Source organism: Populus nigra, chromosome 3 (genome assembly GCF_951802175.1).
Source record: "Populus nigra chromosome 3, ddPopNigr1.1, whole genome shotgun sequence".
NCBI classification, from domain to species: Eukaryota; Viridiplantae; Streptophyta; class Magnoliopsida; order Malpighiales; family Salicaceae; genus Populus; species Populus nigra.
This window is the reverse complement of record NC_084854.1, coordinates 4,374,209-4,398,299: the sequence shown is the minus strand read 5'-3', so window position 1 is coordinate 4,398,299 and position 24,091 is coordinate 4,374,209. Positions and strand designations below refer to the sequence as shown.

The window sequence follows — 24,091 nt, the reverse complement described above, 5'->3', positions numbered from 1 at the left end:
TTCATCATCTTTTAGTTTTTTTCCTATTAAATTTAATTATCATTATTTTGATTATCATGCTTTTACCCTGGGATTTTTTTAATTGATATTTTTTTTATGATTTCATCATTCAATATCAAATTAATTGGAAATTGATTTTCTTAATTGAATTTGAATCTATGATTTCATGATTTGCGAGTTTGGAAGATTAACCTAGTTTTATGAGATTTGCCCAAGTTTTCTTGATTTTTTTCCTTTTGTTAAGCTCATATTTTTTTTTCAGTTTCATCTTTCAGCATATATTTAATTGGATATTGAGCTCAATTATTTTTTATTTGCTATTTATAGGATTTCTCGCTAATTTAAAAGACAACTTGAGTTATCTCAGGTCTTTTTGTTTGTCGTTCTTTATTAAATTTAGCTTTTTTTTTATAATTTGTTTTTGAATTAAATTAAATTAATGGATTACATATAAGCATGAAATACAAACTTCATGATATTTTATTTGGTTTGCTTTTCAGTGATAGTTTGTGCGATCTCTTTCGGTGTTGTCATCTAGCCTTTTGCAATGATATTAGAACCATTTCGATGAGTTTTTTTTTCCGGTGGTGGTGCGGATTTTATAACAGAGCAACGATGAGTCTTCAACAAACTTTTTTTCTTTTCTTTCTTAATATGATATTAACAACTCATTTTTTATAGTTAATATTTACCAAGGTTTTGCTCACTTTATCTACTATCTATGCCTTTTATTTAATTATATTAATGACTCAGGTTTTATATTTTTCTTGTTTTTTTTTAAATATTAATATTTATATTAAAAAAATTTAAATTGACAAAAACATAGCGTGGAACGCCCACCAGTGACTATCTATTAGGTTAATTTCACATGCAATCGCTGACCTGCACTCATAGTAAATTTTAACGGAGTTGATTTAGACAAGCTTAGATATTAATTAACCTGGATTTGGTAGACCAGCAAGGTCAGATCAATTTTTTAAAGCTTTTGAGTGTTATGATAGATGTACAACTCCATCTTGAGTGCGACATAATCTTTGATTTGGTGCCTAATCTTTACCTAAATTGATTAATCTAAGCTAATCATGTAAAGCAATATGTATCAAATTTGACCTACTTTTAGTCCTATAATCTTCTTTTTTTCTTGGTGGGGTTAAGGGAACGTCGCTGTACAAAACCCATTTTTCACATAAAATTTGGTAGACGTGTGTGAAATCAAGCTCGATTTTCTTGATTTCTTTAGTTAAGGGCCATATGATGACTCTTTTTTTTTTTTTTTGAACATAACAAAGTGGACAATTGAGTGTGATTCAACAAAGAGGGCCGAAGGAGTAAACAGAACACCGAGTCCATGGAGATTGACCCAGCAGAGCATTAGTGTCTATTTGAGTGGTTTTCCATGTATCAGTTTTACACTTTCTATTTCTATTGTTTTGTGTGTGTGTGTGGATGTTACGCTACAATGACAGGACTTTTGTAGCGAGGAGTGCGAAACATGTTTCTGATGAGGGAATTTGAATATGGTGAAGATATTCTGTGCTTTAGGTAGACGAGGGAAATCACCGAGAAACAGAACTAGCTTGTGCCTCCATGACTTGGGAGGCAAGTTCATGCTGACAGATGAAAAGAACATTCTTTCAAGAACAATGAAATGTCGATTTACGGGGAGGGATGGCCACTTTATAGCTCACCATTGAAATGAAATTGCAGAAAAGAACAATAGTTACTTGTAGTTTCTGTATTTAATTAAAAGGGTGTTGATTTCAAAGAGAGTTTAAACTTTAAACCATAAAAAGGAAAGGCAAAACAGATGATGGTTCAAATTACTAATCTAGAACCTTCAAAAACTATATCACACAAGCCGGAATAATAATGCAGAACAGAAGCCGCCATTATCCAACACCTCAGTAGTTAATAAAAGCCTAAAAGACAGCATCTTTCAGCCACTCAGTGCTGCTTCTCAATCAGTTTCTCCACTGCTAATATTTCATTTTTTTGCATAAAATCTTACACAACACAAACACGATAATAAGGGGCGGTTCATTAAACCAGCTATTGAGTTTCTTGGTAGTCTGTTTTCAATTAAAATTTGACCAGAAACTGCCACTAGAGAAGGCAAGTGTTACAGCAGCCTACCTGGGCAGCCAAGGCATCAGTTTCTGCTCTAAATCTATTACAGAGCCTTTTTGGCAATAATCACTTGTCCTGCCAGTTAACCCACCAGCGGGCTTTATAAGTTTCTCAATTACTGCTGTACACTAAAGCAGTGATTCTGGAAGTTGTGTGGCAGCCGACCCATGGGAGATCCAGATTTTGGAGGAAAAACTAACTTGAAGTAGGCATACTTGACATCCACATTGCAGGTTTTCCATGTTTTCTTATTATGGTAACATTAGATCACCTGATGATGCAAGCATTTCCACCTCTGTTCCTTCGGCTGGCTGTTTGGTAGTATAATCTGCCCCAGAATCACCTACAGAAATTAATGATCAAGATTAATGCATTTTAGAGTACTAAAAATCCAATAGTCATATGGACAACCACTACTAAAAAGTAGGCAAAAAGTAAGATCTAATACTGAATATAGAATTGATGGATGGCCGTTGTGGTGACATACTACCTCTGGGATCTGCAAGCATCAAAATAGTTTAAAGCAAGATTAGTTTCTTCCCATTCAAGAGAGTACACAAGCATTAGCACTGAAAAATCAACACCAAAGAGCTTGGACAGTGCATCAAATGAAATCAAAACACAACTCTAAAGCCTTTAAAGATCATACAAACCAATTTCACCGTTTTCTTTTTCATGTGCTCATTTATGATTCCACTGCTTTAATATTAGCAGTACTATGTTTTCAAACCTGGAAAATTTGAGTCTGTTTCTTATTTGGATTTGACATCCTAGTTTCCTAGCAAATATTCATTTTTGTTGCATCCTGTTGGTGTCCACTTCATGCATTTTCACCAGAATTTACCCATAAAGTCAAGTCGTTACCTAGAAAACTTCACTTCTGATCACTGCTAGATTGGTTGTCATGTTTTAGTTTTTTTTCCAGTTTTGGACTTACATTAATGGTAAAACCTCTGGTTGAAAAGGATGAAATATTTAGCACAGAATAAAAGGACACGATCATTTGAAGACCAATTTTCTGAGACTTTTATCAAATATGCATGATATATGAGCCTGCCATTCAACTACCAATCTGCAATGAATGGACAGTCTTACAAGGATTTCTCCATAAAAAGAGCTAGTGCCTAAAGCTGAGAAATGGATTCAAAGGTGGTCCTAAAACACTAAAATTTGTATTGTTTGCTTACAAAGTCAACCTCTCACTGAATATCTTTTAGTCAACAGGTCCTGGGAAGGATACTTGGGGTTATATACTAATTCAATGGGTGAATTCCACAATACCTTGCTTCAGTTGCGAAGGCCTCTAACTTAAAATGTCTTTCAAGAATTGTGCTAAACAGATTTTAAATGCATTTTCAAACACCCCACAATCTATACCAGATAGAAACATATCTGGTGAACAATTTACCACATCTGCTGGTACTTGACCGGATATTGGGTGATATCCAGTCAAGTATTACCAGATATGACAAAACCTCGCTGCTGAATATGAAGGTAGTGCCTTTGCTTTAAAGCAAAGATACTGTAGACAGCACACAACTATGCCTTCTCTATTTTCACCACACAAATAATATGGAATCCAGAACTGTTTGACCCATCACTACCCAATCTTCCTATCATACCTCCCACATACATAACGAGATTGTTGGATTGACTATTTATTTCCATTCCAAACTAAAATTTTAAGATGCATTCCCATCCATTGCAAGAAAGCATAGGGACTGTAGGCCAGGGACAGACCAATTCAAATCAAAATTGACACAAATTTTGTTCAGATACAAGGCCACCCACCAGCCCAAAATAAAGATGGTAGGCTGGCATTCCATCATCTACATGCTATTCAGATAAAATTTAATCATGGTTCAGAGACACTGGCAACATGATAAAAAGGATACTCCTATCCTCAATGATCCCAGATAAGTGGGTGTGCATGGATGTGTGTACAAGTTACTGTTGCATATGCCTGTCAAAAGAGAAGTACTTGCATTCAACTAGCAAAGCATAAAATTTTTCACCGATGGAAGAGAGGAATAAGATAGCATGGACAAGTCATAGTCAAATTACACACCGAAATGATGTCGTCCTTTAACAGCATCAAAATTCTTGTATGTATAGCCAACGAAACTTAGATCTTTGGGAGTCAAAAGCATCTGCATGGAAATGGATAGATTTTGAATTCACAGTAAGTAGATGACGCATTGCAATCTTATATTGGGATGGGCAGGTAACATTAGTTAGAAGACACATGGGAAACAAGATAGAAATTTCAGAAACAATATAATCCATAGGAAAACCATGTTCAATGGCAGTAGATATTTTTTTTTATCTCCAGCATATTCTGTACAAAAAAAGAACAAAGAAAGAAAGAGAGTGGGGTATCCAACACACCACCAAAAGAAATGAAAAAAAATCTTCTTTTCCTTGATCAATCATCCTATGGTGAAAACAATTGAACGTTTAAGTATCTCATGTGACAGAAGAGGGAAAGCAATATTTGTATCTCTTTTTTTTTTTTTTTGCATTCAAGTATCCTATAATAAAAGTTAGACGGCACCAGGCACATTTGCAGAAAGAAAAGATTGAGGGATGAAAATTCTACAGCAAGAATCGCTTTAATATTTCCATTTTACTATATTTAGAAGAATCAGTGGAAATAATTGCATGCATGGTGCCATTCAAGTCAATTCCACAAACAACTAAATGATATTGGGCTCATGGCACAATGTTCCCTTTATCTTCATGCTGGGACAGCAAACAATCTACTTTGCAGATGCAGATATCCAATCGTAAAGTTTACAGGTGGAATTATCACAGCTCAATGGTGATGATATGATAATACCAACTGTAGTGCAGGTTAATGCATTACATGGGCTAGCCAGCATGAAAAACAAACCTTCCGTGAGCCTGAGCTAGTTCTTGCTGCTGCTGGAGGATCTGACTGATAAAAATTGAAAAATCTTAGTACATAAATAATAAAATATATGGAAGGCATAATCATAAACAAAATTATAACAAGGAAATCAGGAAATCTCTTATGACTAAGCAGCAGCAGGAAAGCCTAACAACATTGAACTTTAGTGGACCTTTTTTTTCTTTTCTGGTCATGCTTAAGTGGACCTTCATTTCCATTATTTTATAAAGATTTTGCTTAGTAAGAAACAACAAGGTGCCTCACCTGCATGCTCTTCCTCTACATTGTCAACTTTTCAAAGTATGTTTATTTGCAGATATGCCAAAGAGAATACAGATTGCATAAATTATTTGTTGTCTAACATTTTTTATAATGTAACCAAAATTTCATACAAGGAAACGCTAAGAATCAATAGGAGGAACCCAGAATTTAAAAAAATGTCTTTTTCATCATAAATATCTCATCAATGGATAAAGTTTTGATTACATGCATTACTGCACTGCACCCTGAAATTGTTTACAAATATCACTGTGCAAAGCAGCATGACATAATAACACACATCATAAATCTACATATTTATGAATCAGAACTATTGTTGATTTATTAAAATATGCAGTCATTCTTGTTTGGAACTAAATGAGTAGAAGTGGGTCTAATGAAAATTTGATGATTTGAAGAGAGAAAACATAACAATGATGATTTGGTATATTAACAGTTTGTTCAAGAAATATTAAAAATTGGCTAACTGTTTCATACTTCATCAAACTTCATAAAGTTCCGAGTGTCTAGTTCTCCATTGACTTCTGGTTTAAATGCTGCCTCCATCTCATAGAGTTTATCCCATGCAACATCATTGAACCAAGGATGAGCCTGATACAGGGAAATTATAATAGCTGTAAGGGAAGAACGTACAGTTTAAATGAAGGAAAATATTTAAGATAATTCAAATTTCTTACTTTAATTTGATTTGCTCCCCCAGTACCTAGTCTATGCTCAACATCACACAAGAGCCTACAAATGAGATCCTTTGCTTCAAGTGACAACCTTGCATCTTCTGGAAATTTAAGGTGATTTCTCCAATGAACAATCTGAAAGCAATTAATGAACCAACCATCAGTTAAGAGTAGTGAATCCATACAACACCAAGAGAATAAGGGGTGAAAGGAGGGAAGAAATCCAAAGAAAGATGAATGGATTGAAACCGCAAGAGAAAGCAAAGGAGCAGTTTTATAACGATCTATGAAGTGAAAACAGTTTGGTATGGCACAATCACCATGATGTAATTACAGTATAATATTTCTCCCAAAAATGCTAAAGAATAGCTAAACAAGAAGTGGCTTGGACACGTGCTTAAAACACAAAATAAAGAAAATTCTAGCTTAGTGCATATATGGCTTAAGAGCTATGCCCTGTAAGATGAAATTTGAACTTACTGGAATGAATGTTTGCATGGAAATTTACAAGTAGAGAAAAAAGAAAGCTGACAAAGATCAATTGAAGCTGAGAAAGAAACACTAAACAGAAGCATATAACAAGTTACCTTTCTGCAGGTAGTTATTGGATCATCTGAGTAAAAAGGAGGGTAGCCAACAAGCATTTCATACAGTATTGCTCCTAGTGACCACCTAAAAGGAGATGAGATAAAGAGCAAATGACTGCCATTTAGACAACTTGATACCAAATGCATTTCTAAGAACAGTAAAAAAGATTTTCTAAATTCATGGTAAGCATCAAGAAAGGTCTATGACATTCCTTATTATAAAACATATAGGAAGTGAGAAGACTATGAGCCATGAAAAAGGAATAGAAACTAAAATCAACAACAAATTACAACTTGTAACTGTAAGAGAATTTTAAAAATAAATGAACTAATAAAGTCAACTAACCAGTCACACTCCATGCCATAGCCTTTCTTGAGTAAAACTTCAGGAGCAATGTAATCTGGCGTTCCCACAGTTGAAAATGCCTTTTGGAGAGGATACATCGATTTTAGCCATAATGGTTGGGGAAAAAAAGCATTGTAAAATCTCAACAGTTATGGGGATGTAAGAAAGTGCACAACTTATAATAAGGCTTGCTGATGGAAAATATATTGTGCATTTATGTTCCTTTCTAAGTTATAGAGTTTCTAAAAGTAGTGGTATCAATTAAGTTACTACTTTGCATGTACTTGTGTGTCCGTGCACCATTAGATGCCATGTGGCGCTCTTAATCCACAATCAATACCACTAACATTTTTTGAGAGCCTGGAAGCAGAGTGACTTTAATTTCTTTTAGGGGGGGGAGGGGACCCTTCAATGGGTGAAATGCATTCTGAAATTTTTCAAGTTCACAACAACTTCAAAGCACTCAAGAATGGGAAATGAAGAGTTATTAGAGATCAAAGCAAATAACAAATGCTGCATCCAAATTTGAATATCTGACAGAATAATCTGGATAAAATTCTCTAACATTTCTCAATGGCTTTAGATGTCTCTTCACAAAAACAAGGATGAAATGTTGCATCATCTAAAAATTATGCTCCAAAACTTCACTCATACTTTCACAAAAAATTTTAAGCATGCCCATATTTATGCTTGTGGAATGATTTTTTCAGCACCTCGAGAAATATATTAATAGAAGTATGTTCCTTACCAACTTCCTTCTGTTCATCTGCCAATGCTGAAGCTGTTCATGGGGGCTTCTCCAACTACTTTTGTTGTCCGCATCGGCAATACCTCCATCGATATCCATTGGTTCGGTCATATTTTCATCATCAATTGTTTTATTTTCATGGATCACGGATAAAGTTGCACAATCAAGAGGCTTACACAGGCCAAAATCTGATAGCTTCATGTGGCCATTTTTGTCCAGAAGAAGGTTATCAGGTTTAATATCTCTGGAAGAAAAGCGAAAGTAATTTAATAAGAAAGAGAAAAATACTTAAACGAAAGCTGATAGTGATAAAAATCTCCACAAAAACCCAGTCAAAAGCATTAGTTTAAGGATGTAGCTGGAATAATATTTAACCTGTGAATGTAATTATGTTTGTGAATCGACTCGATGGCAAGGATACTTTGAGCAATGTAAAACTTAGCGACATTTTCAGTTAAGGTATCCTCCCTTATCAGCAGAGTCATCATATCACCACCAGGCAGATATTCCATAATCAGATATAGATACTCAGCATCCTGAAATGAGTAATACAGTTTGACAATGCAGTGGCTTGCAACTTCTGCCAGCAAGTTCCGTTCAGCTCTAACATGTTCCACCTATGTTGCAAAAACATATTTTTTCAGAATATTAAAGAAGCAATGTACAAAGTAATATGAGATAACACCACAGAATTTCTCTGGAAAAACACATAAAGAAAGGTGCCAAAACAAGCCATTGTAACCAGAGTAAAAAATAAAAAAGACCAGCCATCTCCACTTAAACATGCACACGGGCAAGACAGATAAAAAGGGACTGTGCAACCCTTGCTGCAATAAAAAGTGATGACTAGGCAGTATATTGTGCAAATAGTGGGACTGATGAAACAAGTCATTCCTCAGAATAGGCTTGGGGACACAGAATAGATCAGTGATAGTAGTTCTCATTTCACCTGTCCTCTCTTTAGCATTTCAGATTTCTTCAACTTTTTCATGGCATAAATATTGCCAGATTTCTTCTCCCGACACAATCGAACCTGTAGTTTGAGAAAACATGAGAAACAAATATATTCAAAGCTGCAAAAGGTGACAAAATATAATGCCTAACATGAGAATTTAATGAATGATGAATTGTTCAGTGCACTGCCCATGTATCATGCACATTTCTAACCTCACCAAAGGCTCCCCTTCCAATGATGGTCAGAAGCTCAAAATCATCAACACATATCTTGTGCCTTTTAAGTCGCATGAACTCTGTCTCTTTTCTTTCTAAGTCTTTAATCAGGTTCATCTGCTCCTCCTTGGGAACGTCAGAAGAAGCTAGCTTTCTTTCTAACACCCATCGTCTGCAATGAAAGCAAATCATGACTGTAAAGTCCAGAACTATATCTTTGAACAAAGCATGTCAATGACTGAGAAACAGCATCATCAAATTAAGGTTTCAAGCCAGTTCAGGATAAACTGATGGGAACATGTCAATTTACAGAATTAAGGTTTTAAAGAGTGGATAACTAAAATCTGTCTTAAGTTAAATCTTGTATCATCTAGTAAGTCATCTTCAAGAAACAACCATTCACAACTTGATGATGGAAACTCATCTTTTGCAGTATATCCATTAACAGAACAAAGCTCCAGGTAGCAGGGAAAAAATAACAAGAAGAAACAAAAGATTTAGTGTTATTCATCCACAATGGAGAATCTATAGAAGCCTAGTCAGGATAGTCATACAAATCGCAAGTCCATCAGATAGGACATGACAGTCTCAAGAGGAAGAATTTGGAAAGAAATCCTAATCTTCAACAAAATTGTTGCTATCGGAATTTGAACCTGCACCTTTATAAATGCAAGCAGGAGACTTTAGCTCTTACACCAAGCAATAGATCCTAGATGAAAGTAATAAGTAAAATTACAAAATAAGTGCCTTGTATATGAGCCATATAATTTAATGCCAAGAGTAATTGACTTAACTGGAGAAAATGTTCGCTGTTAATTGCAGAATACATATGCCAAAGATTTCGAACTATTATAACAAAATCCAGATGGTAGAGATCCTAAGGTTTTCAATAAATCAGGTATTTAGACATCGTAGTCAAAAACAAAATGAAGACACTTCCCTTCATTGTCATGATCAAATGCACACTGAATAGATAGAAATAATCCATATTATGAGAAATTACCCAGAAAAGGAAAAAAAAAACAGCGGCTGCCTCAATCACAAAACAACAAATGAACAAGTTTTAAATGGGTAGGGTATGAAAAAACTCTACTGGAATTTCTTGAAACAACCTATTTAAACCAATCCAGCAAAGGAGTCTCATGTCAAACGTTGCGAAAGGAGGCCTAGTTTATTGTACTTAAAAGTATATTTTTGCTGGTAATTGTTTTTTTTTTTCAAGAGAGAAATGCAGCTCTTTTCAGGACAGGCTCTTCATCAACTACTAAACTACAATTTTCAGCAGCCACTCAGATGTTGGAGTTGACTCTTCTAGACAATCTGCATGGGTTTTCAAAATTGTGAACTCTGAAGAAAATTTTCGATGATCTAAGAAACTCAATTCATCCAGGGAGAAATACATTGACAATCTGCACTAGACTACCTTACACCATTTCGGTTGATAAAAGGTACATTTCAACCTACTAGGGTTGAATAATAGCGATGCATCGGTATCTTAGTCCTGCTAGATCAGCTTCGCAAAACACCCTACATATTTAATAACCAAAGAAAAAAGAAAAGATCTTCTTCCCTTAATCATTTCCTACATTTTCTCATTTCCAAAACAAAACAAACTGATATCAAGAAGACACATAAATCATGCTTAGCCATAACACAATCCAATAATGTATATTCACTATTTAATCTAATTAAAACTTAACATAAAATCCCTAGGCATCCAATTTATTAAATACAATTAGTAGAAAACAAATCACTAAATCAATTTAACTACTACATCCAATGATGCACAATGTAAGATTCAAGACTTTTCTTCATAATAAGAGCAATCAAGCACGGCATAGCACGGCTGCTCAACTAAATCACCAAGCTTATTCAGAATCTAATTAACTAATCAATGAATTTGTAGCAGTAATGTAAAGAGAGAGACCTTTCTTTTCGCTCTTTAATATTCTTCATTTGAGCTCTATAGTGATTCTCTATAAACTGCTTTGCTGCCGCCACTTTCTCCATCGTCAAGCTCGATCCCAGCACCTCCTCCACTTCTTCCTCTATATCTTCCATTCCTACTTTCTTTCTCTGAAACCCCTCCTCTCTCTCTCTCTCTCTCTCTCTCTCTCTCTCTCTCTCTCTCTCTTAAATCTCTCTCTGTATCTATCTCTGTATCTAACTAAGCATATAGCAGAACAACTCTTTTAATTAAAATTCCTCTCTCTCTCTTCGAGCGCTCGCTCGCTTTCTCTCTCTAAAAATACTCGCTCGCTTTCTCTCTCTAAAGCTCAGTGAGTCGCTGAAACTCATTCACTCTCTCCTTCATTTATCTAAGACACCCAAACGCTCAGTGCCACGTGATTCCCTGAACTAATTATCACACAAACACAAACTCTACAGCCAATGAAAACTTGAAAGGTGGATTGAAGGGTTTAATCATTCTCGTACTTGAATGACGTGTAATCAGTCTCGTAGTTAGTGAAAAGTAGAGGATAAAAGCTCTGTGTCTTTAATCAAGTGAGCTTAACAATTGTTGTCAAAAAGGGTGAATGATGGTACTCACGCGCTATAAATATTGCGTGAGATGCAATAAAGGTGTCAGTGTCAGGTAATAAATGACGTTTCAACACTTCTTAGTACAGCACAAGAATACAAGGAGGGACCACGTTGCTTGGCTGTGATTGGGGCGTGTCGTCTAATCTCTGACATGGTGATGTTGATGCGTTAATTCCTTGGTCAGTGATTGGGTGTCTCTGCTTGAAGGGTTGTGAGTTGGTCTGTTATACATTCATACATTAAATGGCTGTATTAGTTTCACTGTACTTTTGAGTTGTACGAGGGGGGAAAAAGAAAGCACACTTGCGAGTTGTTATTATTATTATTATTATGGAAATTCCCATTTATTTACTAGTCCTTTTAGAAATGGCAATATAACCCGAACATCATGTAACTGATTTTAACTTGTGGATTTTTTTTTAATAGTTACTTTATTGATAAAGTAGTAAATAAAATATGTATATCGATTTAAAAATTGAAATCAAATATATATATATATATATATTAAATATATATATATATTAAATAATAATAAAATTATAAATGTTATATACATGTGATATTAATATAAATGTGCCACAATATTAATAAATTCATGCCTTGATATTAATATTATACATTATTATATTAATATTGAGGCCCATATATATCTCGAATATACTTATTACTCCTTTATTTTATGTTAATTCATAGATAATGCTTGAATAATGATTTTTCAAGAACATGAATATCTAAATTTTATTTGATAATTAATATGTAAAATTAAGAATATAGAAAAATATATATATTCATATCTACTCACTATCATCACAAAGTCTTTGTTCGTAGCTATTCACCATCATCTCACAAACTCTCTTGCCATAACTATGTCCTAATCCTAAAATTGTTGTCGAGAAAATTTTATTTTTAAAAAGGAACATAGTTTTAAAACATTTTGGTTAGACTTATTTCATGATTCATTACTTGTAATTGTAATATGTTGTAATAAATTGTTATTGTGTAAAAAAAAGGGTGTCGAGTTGAGTGCATGAATTTAAATTCTCAAAGGCAAATGAGATGTGAAAAAAATTAACTAGTGTTATAAAGCTCCTTTTAAAATTTAAGAGTATATTTTTATGAATATTGAAATATTTATTAACAATGTTCTTTGTCATCAGCATTTTTTTCCCTTTTACTTCTTTTTATTTTTATCATCTAGGCATATAACAATTTATATTGGGACAGGCTCATCACTTACTTGGTGTAGTACTAGAAGTGAGTAAAAAAACTGAAAAACCAATTAAACTGAGAAAATAAAAAAAATAACCGAAAAAACCGAACTGTAAAAAAAAACCAATAAAAATTTTGAAAAAACCAGCCAGTTCGATTCGGTTTCGGTTTTATAAGCAAAAAACTGAAAAAATCAAACCGAATTGAATCAAAATAGAAAAAAACCAAGTCAAACTAGAAAAACCGAGCCAAACTGAAAAAACCGAGTCAAACCGGAAAAACTGAGTCAAACCGGTTTGAACTGGTTTTTGTTCTAAAAAACTGAACTGAATTGAAACCGGTCGGTTTGACCTGGTTTCGGTTAGGTTTCGATTTTTTTTAAAAAAAGAATTTGGTTTAATTACTTTTTTTTTATAAAAACCGAACCGAACAGAAAATGATCACCCCTATATGATACCAAGTAATTGAAGGGCACGTGGAAGCAAAGATTAAGAGCGTGATTAATAATGTAATAGTTTTTATGAGTATAATTTGAGATAATTTTATGAATATTTTTTTTATAACCCAACAACTTGTGTTTAAAGTAAAATCAATCAACTGTGGAAATAAATTGATTAATTAATGTAGTTTCTCATAATTAATCTTAAGCAACAAAGAATTAGTTTTGGTGGTTCAAGGCTCCACGAAAGCCCGATTTCCTTTTAAATCTTAAATAATAATAAAATTCTAATAATGGCTATTATGTTAAATAGTAGGGGATATTAATGGGGTTGTTTTTTCACATGCTTCTATATTTCTAGTTTTTAAGTTTTAGCACTCCTTCCTATATATAAAAAAAAAAAAAAACGAGGTGAAAAATAGCCCAGGTTGCTTGAACAGGTGTGTATAACACACGTATTAAAGTGAAATTAAAAAAAAGAGAGAGCCAAATTAAATTTTAAAATAGGTGTAATTAAAAAAATAGCAACAAGTAACATGCTAGTGGATCTACTACATGTAAAGGATAGACATACGGACACACATGTGTATTAAAAAAAGGAAGTGGCAGCAAGACATTAGCAAAATCTAGCTGTGCAACGGCAACCCTGCCATCACCATGTCACCTTGTGGTCTGCGCTGTGCCATATCTAAGACCGTGTAAAATCCCTGACGTGGCAGATTAAATGGCTGTCATGGTAACACAAGGCAACTTTTTTTATTGTTAACTGCTGTCCTTTTTGGACGAGAGGGAAAGGGCTATTATAATTTAACAAGGAGCAAGTCATGGGTGTGGAAACAGAACCAGTTCTTAGATTTGGAGAGATCTGTCCTAAAGAGGACAGGCCAAAATATATATAAATAAATAAATAAACGGGTGCAAGCATAAATAAACTTAGAGAGTTAGAGAAGGACTCTTGATCCTTTTAGAGACATGAAGATCTCGCCATGAAGACAGTTTGGATATTTGAAGATATGAAATGAAGATTTTCATATACCCCGTTTGTTTGCAGTAAAGTAGTTTCCTTTTGGAAAGTGAATTCTGGGAAAGTGAATTCCGAGAAAGTATTTTCCGATGTTTGGTAGTGTAATGGAAAATAAGTTGGAAAACACTTTCCAGTGTTTGGTTATGTTATGGAAAATGAGCTGGAAAATAACTTATTAATGTTTTATTTTTTCAAGTTTATTAAAATAATGAGGAACAAATCTTACAAATTAAAAAGTTGAATAAGAATGAAATTGAAAAAAAATATAATTTCATAAATTATCTCAAATAAAATAAATAATAATCAAAATAATAGAGATCAAATCTAAAAAATTAAAAAAAAATGAAAGGTGAAGAAATTAAAATAATAATAATTAACATTTTATAAATTATTTCAAATAAAATAAGTAAAAATCAAAAAAATGAGGACCAAATTTGATAGATAAAAAATTTCAATAAAAAAATGATAAGAAAAAAAGCAAATAGCAATTATAAAAATAAAGACCAAAATTAATATAAAAATTAAATTTTAAGAGATGAAATTAAAAAATAAATATTCAAAACAAATTATATATAACAATCAAAAGTTTGAGGATCAAATTTGATATAATTAGCAAATAATGACATTTTTAAATTTTTCACAACTTCCGGAAAGTGTTTTCCGCCCAAATTTTTCAGGAAAACACTTTCCTGAAAACCAAGCCAAATTTTCCTTTGACTGGAAAGTGTTTTCCGTTGACCAATTTTTCCAATAGCAAACAAACACAAGAAAGTTTGGAAAGTGGTTTCCCGGAAACCACTTTCCGGAAAACAAACACAGTCAAAAGGGAAAACACTTTCCTAGAAATCAAACCAAATTTTTCTTTGACTGGAAAGTGTTTTCCGTTGACCGAAAAGTGTTTCCGTTGACCAGAAAGTGTTTTCCGTTGACCGGAAAGTGTTTTCCGTTGACCAACTTTTCTAATGGCAAACAAACACAGGAAATTTTGGAAAGTGGTTTTCCGGAAAATGAATTTCAGAAAACAAACATGGCCTAAGTACATTTAGAGATACGAGGATCTCACACTGAATATTTTCCATGGAGACGCACCATGAAGATTTTAATGGAGACGTTTAGAAATATTATTTTCTTTTGAAAAAAAAACTCAAAAGATGGAAGTACAATTCTTAAAGCTGATTTGGTTATTATTTGATCACGTATAAATCACAAGTGTATGGAATTAATTTCATGCTCAGGTTTTGTTTTTTTTTTTTCACAAATTAGTAAAGATAACATTTGATGACCAATCTTTACATATTATTTTTTGACATTCTTCGATATCATTCCCATAATCATGATGAAAAGGACAAAATATGTTAGGGTTCCTCGTGTTCGAGTCACTTTTTATAAAAAGTAAATACTGCACAAATGTTCTTTTTTTAATGAGCTTGATGAATGTTAAACTATCATAAATATTCCTCTTGATGACATATTTCAATGCTCTTTTAGGAGACCGATAGTATTATAAAGACTCTGCTTGTGAATGAATACAAGGGTGTTTTTGTATATGATCATGCTGGCTTCTTTCATCCTTATATAATTTTCTTATGTGTGTTTGATGTTGAGAAGATTTTATTCAGAAAAATTATACAATCTTTTTCATAAGTAATAGTCATGGACTTTATTAATCAAACCTTTTATGACAATAAACTTAAAGAGTATTTCCACATCGAGTATCTCTTTATCAAACCTTTAAAGATAAATTTTACTACTCTCCCTTTCTTTATGTATGATGAAAAAGAGCTTTGTTGTATTTTTGTAGCTGAAATGCTTATGATGAAGTGAGATATAAGTTCGGGGTTAAGATCATAAAAGTGAAGAATAAAGTCAAATTTTAGATTGTTGTATAATGCTCATGTATATCCAAAAAGATTTTTTCTTGTTTAATTTTGTGTTTCTTAACCAATCTAGGGGAATTTTGAATTGAAAAATTAGTCCATTAAGGTTAAAAGAGTATTTATTAGGTTTTTTTATATGAAAATTGGCTGAAAATGGTTTTTTAAATCCAAAAAACCCCAATTTAATTTTTCAAAAAATCCAAGCAATCAAACAACATAGTTCCGAGGATCTTATGCGGTGAAGCGAGCTTAAAATCTTTACTAAACTATGATCGGCCATAACATTAGCAAATAAACGTATTCCAGAGCTTATTGCGTGAAAACGACATGTTGTTTGCCTTCAGGCAAAAACAAAACAAGAAGAAGAAAAGGGTCTGGCACGGTGGCTTTCTTTCTATTAGGACTAGCATGTGAGCCCCATCTTCATGGCTTAAGTGCCTAGCCCTTTTCCACGGTTCTTTTTGCAAGAGATTTTTCTAAAAATTATTATTCAAGTTTTCTTTGGTTCTTAAATAATATTATAGGTTTTTAATGGGAATGATAATAATTACTTTTTTAATCATCATGTGCCTAGTATAAGAAAAATAAAAAAAAATCTCTCAGAAATATTCAATGAAATTGATTTTTTTAAAAAAGTTTTTTTTACATGATTTAAACACATTTATTAATTTTTTCCTTCAATCGTATAGAAAATATTTTAATATTTTTTAAAAACTTTCTTTTAAGATCATGATAGGTTTTTATTTTAAAAAAATACTTACAATAAAGCATGTTTTCATTAAAAAAAAATTAAAGAGATGCAATAATTAAAAATAGATTTTAAATATTGTGCATTAATAAAAAAAATATTACGCAAGGCCAAATATATCAGAAATATTATTTAAAAAATGAATATTTTTATTAGACTATAGATAAATTAAAATAATATCTTGAAAAATCAAACATGAACAACAATCATTTGTATATATAAAAAAGTTATAGATGAATAAAAATAATATCTTGAAAAATCAAACACGAACAAAACAATTCAAAAAAACATATATTAAAACAAAACATGCAAAACCTATGACATGGATTATTAGACTGAGATAAACCTATAGAAAAGATATTGAAGATAATCACAAAACTAATATTAAAAAAAAAATTAATGCATAATGATAAGATCGTATAAAGCTGAATCCCCAATAAATAAAATATCAAAAGACAAAATTAGAAAAAAATCAATCATATAAAATGATCTAAAAAACAAGGGTGAAAATAAAAAAAAAATAATTAGATGTTGGAGGGATAAATTGAATTGAAAAATAGTTTTAACAAAAAAAATTAAAAAAATGAAGGTCAAATTGAATAAACAAAACTTTGATTGAAAGATGAAATTAAAAGCAAAATTTTTTTTAGCAAAAAGGCCAATGAAAAAAATTACAAATCAAAAGAATAATGACCAAAATAAAAAAAATGAAAAATTGTAATTGAATAAATAAATTGAAAAAAAACTTTTATAAAAATAATAAGAATGAAATAAGAAATAAAAAGAGTAAAGATTGAAATTGAAAAACAAAAAACAAAGAAGATAATCGTACACTTTATTTGACAGGAAAAAAAAAAAAGAAAAAAAACAATCACTAACGATAATCCGACCGCCATATATTATCACACACCATAACTTGTGGAAGAGAACACAATGATACATTCAAAGAGACAATAAAAGGTTGGTTTTGGCTACCGAATGATGTCAAACGCACAGTTTAAATAGCACATATACCACCCACTCGCTAGCACGTACCCAACGCTCACCAACAATTATAAGGCAGAATTAACTTCATGAATCCTGCGATTCCTTTGACAGTTCAAGGACGCCTCATATGGCTATGGGATGCAGTCTACCACAAGAAATAAGAACGAACTTCTGACTCTGTGTCTTCTGTTGGACGAGCAGGTTTGAACAAGTATCCACGATTTTCCAACTTTGTCTACAAAAACTACTCTTGGATTTTAGCGCTTGAAGAAAAAATGAACTAATTGTGCTTCTCACAAATCACATTGATGAAGATGGATAGGGGTGAGAAAAAACCGAGAAAACTGATTAAACTTGGATTGTAAATATTATATTTTTAAAATACAATAATATTAAATCGAGTTATTTTATCAAATATTTTTCAAACATTATTATTTCACTATTTATTTTATTTCTGTATATTAATTGCCTAGTTTGTCCTCATTGCTTGTAGAAAGAAAGATCTGCATATTAACAATACAAGTTACTTACAACACCATGGATATCCAGAGACCCTCTCCTTGTTAAATTAAATGTGTGTTTAATAATGTGGCGCAAATGTTTTTAAATTAAAAACATATTAAAATAATAATTTTTAAAATTTATTTATTTATTTTTAATATACATATATATTAAAATCATTCAAAAACATTTAAAAATTATTAATTTAATATTTTTTCAAGTGAAAAATTCTTTTAAAAACGGCTGAAAATAAAAATCAAACACACTTTCAAGGACGCAATTCCAAGTAGCAGCAGCCATATTTATAGTTTAACAAACCAGGAAAAAAAAATCTTTTTACAAATAAACACATGCTTATTCATTAAATAGATTCCTTGCATAAAAAAAACAATGGACTCCAAAATTATTCTGTACAAATAGCCTAATTTGATACCACAAAACAAAAAAGGAAAATAATTATCATCATCATGGTATCCTATAACCAACTTAAAGGAAGAAGACATTTCAATTAAAAAAAATATTGCAGTGAAATAACTAAGAAGACTAAATCAATATCACAGAGAAAATAAAATAAAATAAAATCCCAGTACCCTGCCTTTAATTTTTGTTATGTTCGAGTTTCTAACCTTTATTTTACCTATGTGGGTGACTGAATTTTTATTTATTTATTTTTATTTCAGTGATTTCTGTTACATGAAGCTATTAAATGCTAGCGGGTGTTTACTAGCACGACAAAAAATGGGTTTTTATTCTGTTTGGATGACCTTTTATTTTACCTATTTTAATGATTAATTTATGATTTTTTTTTCATTCAAGTTTCTTTGTCATTCATGAGCTTTTGAGAACGAGTTTGGAAAAATATTTAAAGATTTTTTTATTTAAAATTATTTTTTTATATGCTTTTTGATTATTTACTAATATTTTTAAAAATTATTAAAATCTTTATTTTTTAATAATTTCAAGCAGAATTTAATTGTGCTGTGTCGGTAGACTCGGTTTTTAAAGTGCATTTAATAAACAAAATCCATAGATTAATTACTCAGATAATTAAAATAAAAAGTTATACATTCTAATAGAACAAAAATCAAAGATTGGATACTAGAATTGCTTTTTTTCTCATGAAGAGGCAACAACTCTGCCACAAATACAATGTTTTCATAAAACAATTATTTTATAACAACTACAAGTTTTAATTATTGTTTATTAAAATAAAAACTAAAAGATCTAGGCATTCTGATGTTTCTTCCACTCTACACGTGGAAGTATATGTGGATTTATACAATGCTTTTTTTTCTTTATTTTTTCATATTTTTTTCCAGACATTTTTTTCTTTGATTTGATCTTTAACATTACTTTTATTTGACCTTGATCTCAATAATTTGTTTGAATGATGTGTGTTTTTCATTAAATCAAATAGATATCCTGATATTTAGTTGACGCTTGATTAAGTAAAAAAATATTTTAATTTTTTATTTTTTAAAAAATTAAAATTGAAGGGATTAAAATTAAGTTTTAGAAAGAAAAGCACCCATTTACAAATCAGAAAACAAAAAAAAGGCACCTCTTTTTTTATTTTTAATATTTTTTTCCATACATTTTTTTCTTTGATTTGATCTTTAACATTACTTTTATTTGACCTTGACCTCAATAATTTGTTTCAATAAGCTTGATGTGTGTTTTTCATAAAATCAAATAAATATCTTGATATTTAGTTGATGCTTAATTAATCAAAAGATTGTTTAAATTTTTTGCTTTCTAAATAATTAAAATTGAAGGGACTAAAATTAAATTTTAGGGAAAAAGGCACCCCTTTACAAATCATAAAACAAATAAAAAAAGAAAAAAAAAATTAAAGCTCAGAGCAACATCAGAGCTCAAACAATGATATACTCAATATTAAAAGAAAGACTCCTTTAAGATGATTTCAAAGACATCAAAGAAAGCTATAAATAGAGAGTGGAGGGGGTTGCATATGCCACTCTAAGTTAGCAACTCCATCACACGCTAACATGTGTGTTGTACAAACCAGACACTTTTTTCTTCCCTTTCATTCATATTCAAAATCGCATCCCACCCGAGCCCAATACCTTCTCTTTCAATTTAGTTATTTATTCTCCAATAACTTTTTCATTTAGTTCCAAATCTCACTCGATCCAAGACCAATAAAGGTCTAATCAAGAGAGAATAAGAAAAGAGGAAAGAAAGAGATATTTTATCGTATGTGTTAACACATTGTGGTTGTGTCCATGACCTGAGTCGTAAATTTAACGATTAATTTGGGTTGAATAGGAGTAATCCAACACATTGTTGTCTCAATATTAAACCATAAAAAATATAACGTCTTATCTTTGAAAAAGCCGGCCCATATTTTTATCGGTAATCTATATTATTTTTGAATTTATCAAATTAAATAAATTATTTTATAACAACTTTTATATGATTTAATTTATATTTAAACTAAACAAACAATCAAGTTGAAAATTTCAAGATTAACCTGCTAAGATGAGTTTAGGGACAGGCCCATGATCTGCCCATCTTTTAAAATTCTTCAAAAACAATGTTGCATGGCAAATTTTTTTTCTGTATCAAATCAATGGCATTGACTTATGTTTTTTTGTAGTTAAATCAGGTTTTGACGGTATATTATTAGTCTACATCAGTTGTTTAAAGAAACTACTCCCAAGGAATTAGTAAACACCTCATATTCATACCCGCAACTGAGCTCTGGAAACGTAGCTAGTGCTATTGTATGATGTTTATATTATACCGACGACAGTAATGGAGAGTACCAAACCGCCTGTGCAGGAAACTAATTTATTTGTCATACTCATAGTGTTGTGTTGGGATTCTATTTGCTTTCGCATAATTTAAAATATAAATACTTTATTTTTACTCTATAAAAACTGAATATTATTTTGATGACAATCAAAGAAAAAATTATTAGTAAACTTGTTTGCAGATAAATCAATCAATTTTTCTGGTTTTATCAAATTCCTATTCCATAAAAATATAAAAGCAGTATTTATTTGATTATGTAATTACATATTCAACCCGGGAGGTCCATGGATGTTTTCAGGAGCTGGTCTAAGCTAGAGCAGAAAGGATCACCATTATAACAGAAACCTCGAATCCATTAGTAATGGCGGAACCGTACAACACATACGATGCTCTTCAAGACAGAGGTGCTTAATTTCCTTCTTTCTCTTAACTCCTAGCCCTAAATTTAATTTCCTGCTATAAAATCCTAAAGTGCCCCAAACCCTAAAGTATTAATGTATTGCTTAGAATCATAAATTTGAGCAATGAGTATGGATTTTTGCAACCTTAATTGAACTAATCAGTGCTTGAGTTCTTCTTAGGATACTATCAGTTTGTAAAAGCTCTTGTGTTTCTTAGTGGGTACTTATGTTTTGTTGTTAGCAATTGTTTTTTTTAACAAGACATATGCTTGTGGTTTTGGTCTGTGCTATTTCAGGGTCTGTTTCAAGGCTTTCTTTTCCAGGTTATGTATCAACTGAAGCACCACCACTGGCATCTCATAGTTTTCCGGTTTCTACTGAATTTCCGGGTGCTTCTTCGGATTTTCTACAAAGAGATGTAAGAAGTTTACTTGATGGTGACTTTGTTCTGAGAAAGAAATCTTTATTACTTAATATTTATTTTCGATGCTGTAAGTTTATAGTTTTTGGCTGTAGATAAATCCATTGCAGCTGGGATCATATGGTTTGAATGGTTATTCTGGTGTTGGGTTTCGTCCTGAACCTGTTATTGGTGGAGTAATGCCAGGAGCTAGTGGGAAGGGGTATTCCTCTCCTCTAGAAGATCCGAGTTTATTAGCCCAAAGAGGGGATGCTTCAATGCATGCTATTGGTGGAGCAATTCCAGGATCTACCGGAAAGGGGTACCCATCTCCACTAGAAGATCCAAGTTTATTAAGCCAAAGAGGGGATGCTTCAGTCCGTGTTACTGCAGCGATTCCTGACATGATAAATGACAGGCCTGGTTCATTGAGAAGTGCAGATGGTCCTCCAGTGCCAAAAGGGGAATCAAACATTCTTTTTGTTGATGGACTCCCTACTGATTGTACCAGAAGAGAAGTAGGCCGTATCCTTATTGGATATTATCCAGGTGCATGTAGCACATTTTTCATAGGAAATATCTATAACATATGAATGCATAACATAATTTCTGGTTTACCTGTTTGCTGTCATCTTTGAGCAACGGTTTCAAATTTTCTCGAGAGGAAGGACAGCTACTGGCTAACGTTATGCAGAAGTAGCAGGAAATGTGTCTGCAAATCTATTGGTTACACTGCTATGTTATGTGATTTCAATGTTTTGTCCTTGATTTATATTCAAAGATCTCTTTCGTCCATTTATCGGCTACAAGGAAATCAGAGTTGTTCACAAGGAGGCCAGGAAAGTAAGCTTGTTGCTGCAATACTTGTGTGTTAAAGATTCATCATTGCCGAGCTTAAAGTAGGAGCTGTCTTGTGTGGTGCCATTTTCCTTTAATCCCAGTTTCAATGTATTTAAAGTTTACAAACAGAAAGATGCTTACAAATTTCCATCGGTGTTGGAGACTGGTATAATCAAGCAATTTAGTCTATACCTTTCATGCTGGTGGTCCTGTCTAGGAAGCATTTAGTCCCCCACCTTATATAATGCTATTGCCTTTGAATGGCTTATCCTTTTCTTTGGTTTATGTTTCTATATTTGGTGATCTTTTTTCTACTTTAAGTAAATTGCAGAGTGGAGATAGGGCTACTGTCTTGTGCTTTGTGGAATTCACTGATGCAAATTGTGCTGCGACTGCCATGGAAGCTCTTCAAGGTAAAGTGCACAAAGAATAAACATTACTTGGTTTTATCAGTTTACTTTATGATTCGGATTTCAATTGAAAAACATTTATCACATTAAAGCAACCTTTTATACAAATTTATGTCATGTATCGTTTAACATAATACTTTATCGCAATAAACTGATTGGAAACTATGAAAAGCATGAAATGTTCAATCAATTAAAAGTTAAGCAGGGAAACTTTCATTTAATCAGGCAGTGTAATGCGGATGTTCCTGCAGGTTACAAGTTTGATGATAAGAAATCTGACTCTCCTACCTTGAAAATCCAATTTGCTCGCTTTCCTTTCCGACCTGCATCTGATCGTGATGGGAAACGGCTTGGGACCCACGCTAGCTGTTAGCTCATGGCTGGAATGAAGTTAAACTATTGCCTTGGATTTGCTATGGTTCAGAGAGAGACGTCTCTGCATTCTGGATTACATGGGTGAACCGCTAGCACTGCCAATTCACTTCTATAGATCAGAGGAGTCTAGGAAATGGCTTGTTTCTCAATTGGCGTTGTGGGTCGTTTACATGTTATTTATGCTTGAAGCCCCACCCTTGTGATGATATGGAAATTTTATTGTGTATTTTTGCGCAACGAGTTTCTTGACTGATACAATTATTTGATGTAAAAGTCATGTTCAAATATAATACTATAATCTGATGTTCTAATTATAAAGGGCAAGCTGCCTTCTTGATCCAAGGATTTAACCATAAAAATTATAATCTTGATTACAATTTAAATTATTTTGGTGATCTGTGGTCAGATGTTTTGCGAAGCAATGGTAATCAAGCAAACCTCAACCTCTTGCTGTCCGGTTGGAGTAAGTTCAAGCTAGAGTTAGTTTAACCACTCAATGGGAATACACTGCCAGAAAATCCTCCTCTGGTACCCTAGACCATGGGCCATGTTCAATGCTGGCATGAGCCCATTGCATGTTCTCTACTCTGGAGTTGTTTTATTATTATTAACAATTAACAAAAAAAAAAACTAATAGGCAGGGTGATTTTACTGGGGAACACTGTGCACATACACTGTAATCACTGTGGAGTGGATTACAACAGTATTCCTTTGAT

The 24,091-nt window shown here is 32.3% G+C and overlaps 2 protein-coding genes across 3 annotated transcripts; one reads left to right on the top strand and one right to left on the bottom strand.

The window, feature by feature from the left end:
• Window positions 1-1,889: 1,889 nt before the first annotated feature.
• On the bottom strand, window positions 1,890-11,177 carry LOC133688942 (uncharacterized). 2 transcript variants are annotated; one of them, XM_062108607.1, is made up of 13 exons: window positions 10,770-11,169; window positions 8,840-9,014; window positions 8,622-8,705; window positions 8,048-8,289; window positions 7,673-7,916; window positions 6,925-7,004; window positions 6,579-6,663; window positions 5,995-6,126; window positions 5,795-5,908; window positions 5,021-5,065; window positions 4,196-4,277; window positions 2,576-2,626; window positions 1,890-2,470 (listed from the first exon to the last, which is right to left on the bottom strand). In XM_062108607.1, the coding sequence occupies exons 1-13, from the start codon at window positions 10,901-10,903 to the stop codon at window positions 2,379-2,381; spliced, it is 1,560 nt and encodes a 519-aa protein (XP_061964591.1). In that variant the 5' UTR covers window positions 10,904-11,169; the 3' UTR covers window positions 1,890-2,378. The 2 variants fall into 2 exon arrangements, with proteins under 2 accessions (XP_061964591.1, XP_061964592.1); XM_062108608.1 differs by lacking the exons at window positions 1,890-2,470; window positions 2,576-2,626 and adding an exon at window positions 3,053-4,090 and having other exon boundaries at window positions 10,770-11,177.
• Window positions 11,178-20,980: 9,803 nt separating this feature from the next.
• LOC133687931 (nuclear speckle RNA-binding protein A-like) lies at window positions 20,981-23,693 on the top strand. Its single transcript, XM_062107284.1, has 6 exons — window positions 20,981-21,353; window positions 21,647-21,768; window positions 21,867-22,275; window positions 22,532-22,593; window positions 22,922-23,003; window positions 23,252-23,693. The coding sequence occupies exons 1-6, from the start codon at window positions 21,311-21,313 to the stop codon at window positions 23,371-23,373; spliced, it is 840 nt and encodes a 279-aa protein (XP_061963268.1). The 5' UTR covers window positions 20,981-21,310; the 3' UTR covers window positions 23,374-23,693.
• Window positions 23,694-24,091: the final 398 nt, after the last annotated feature.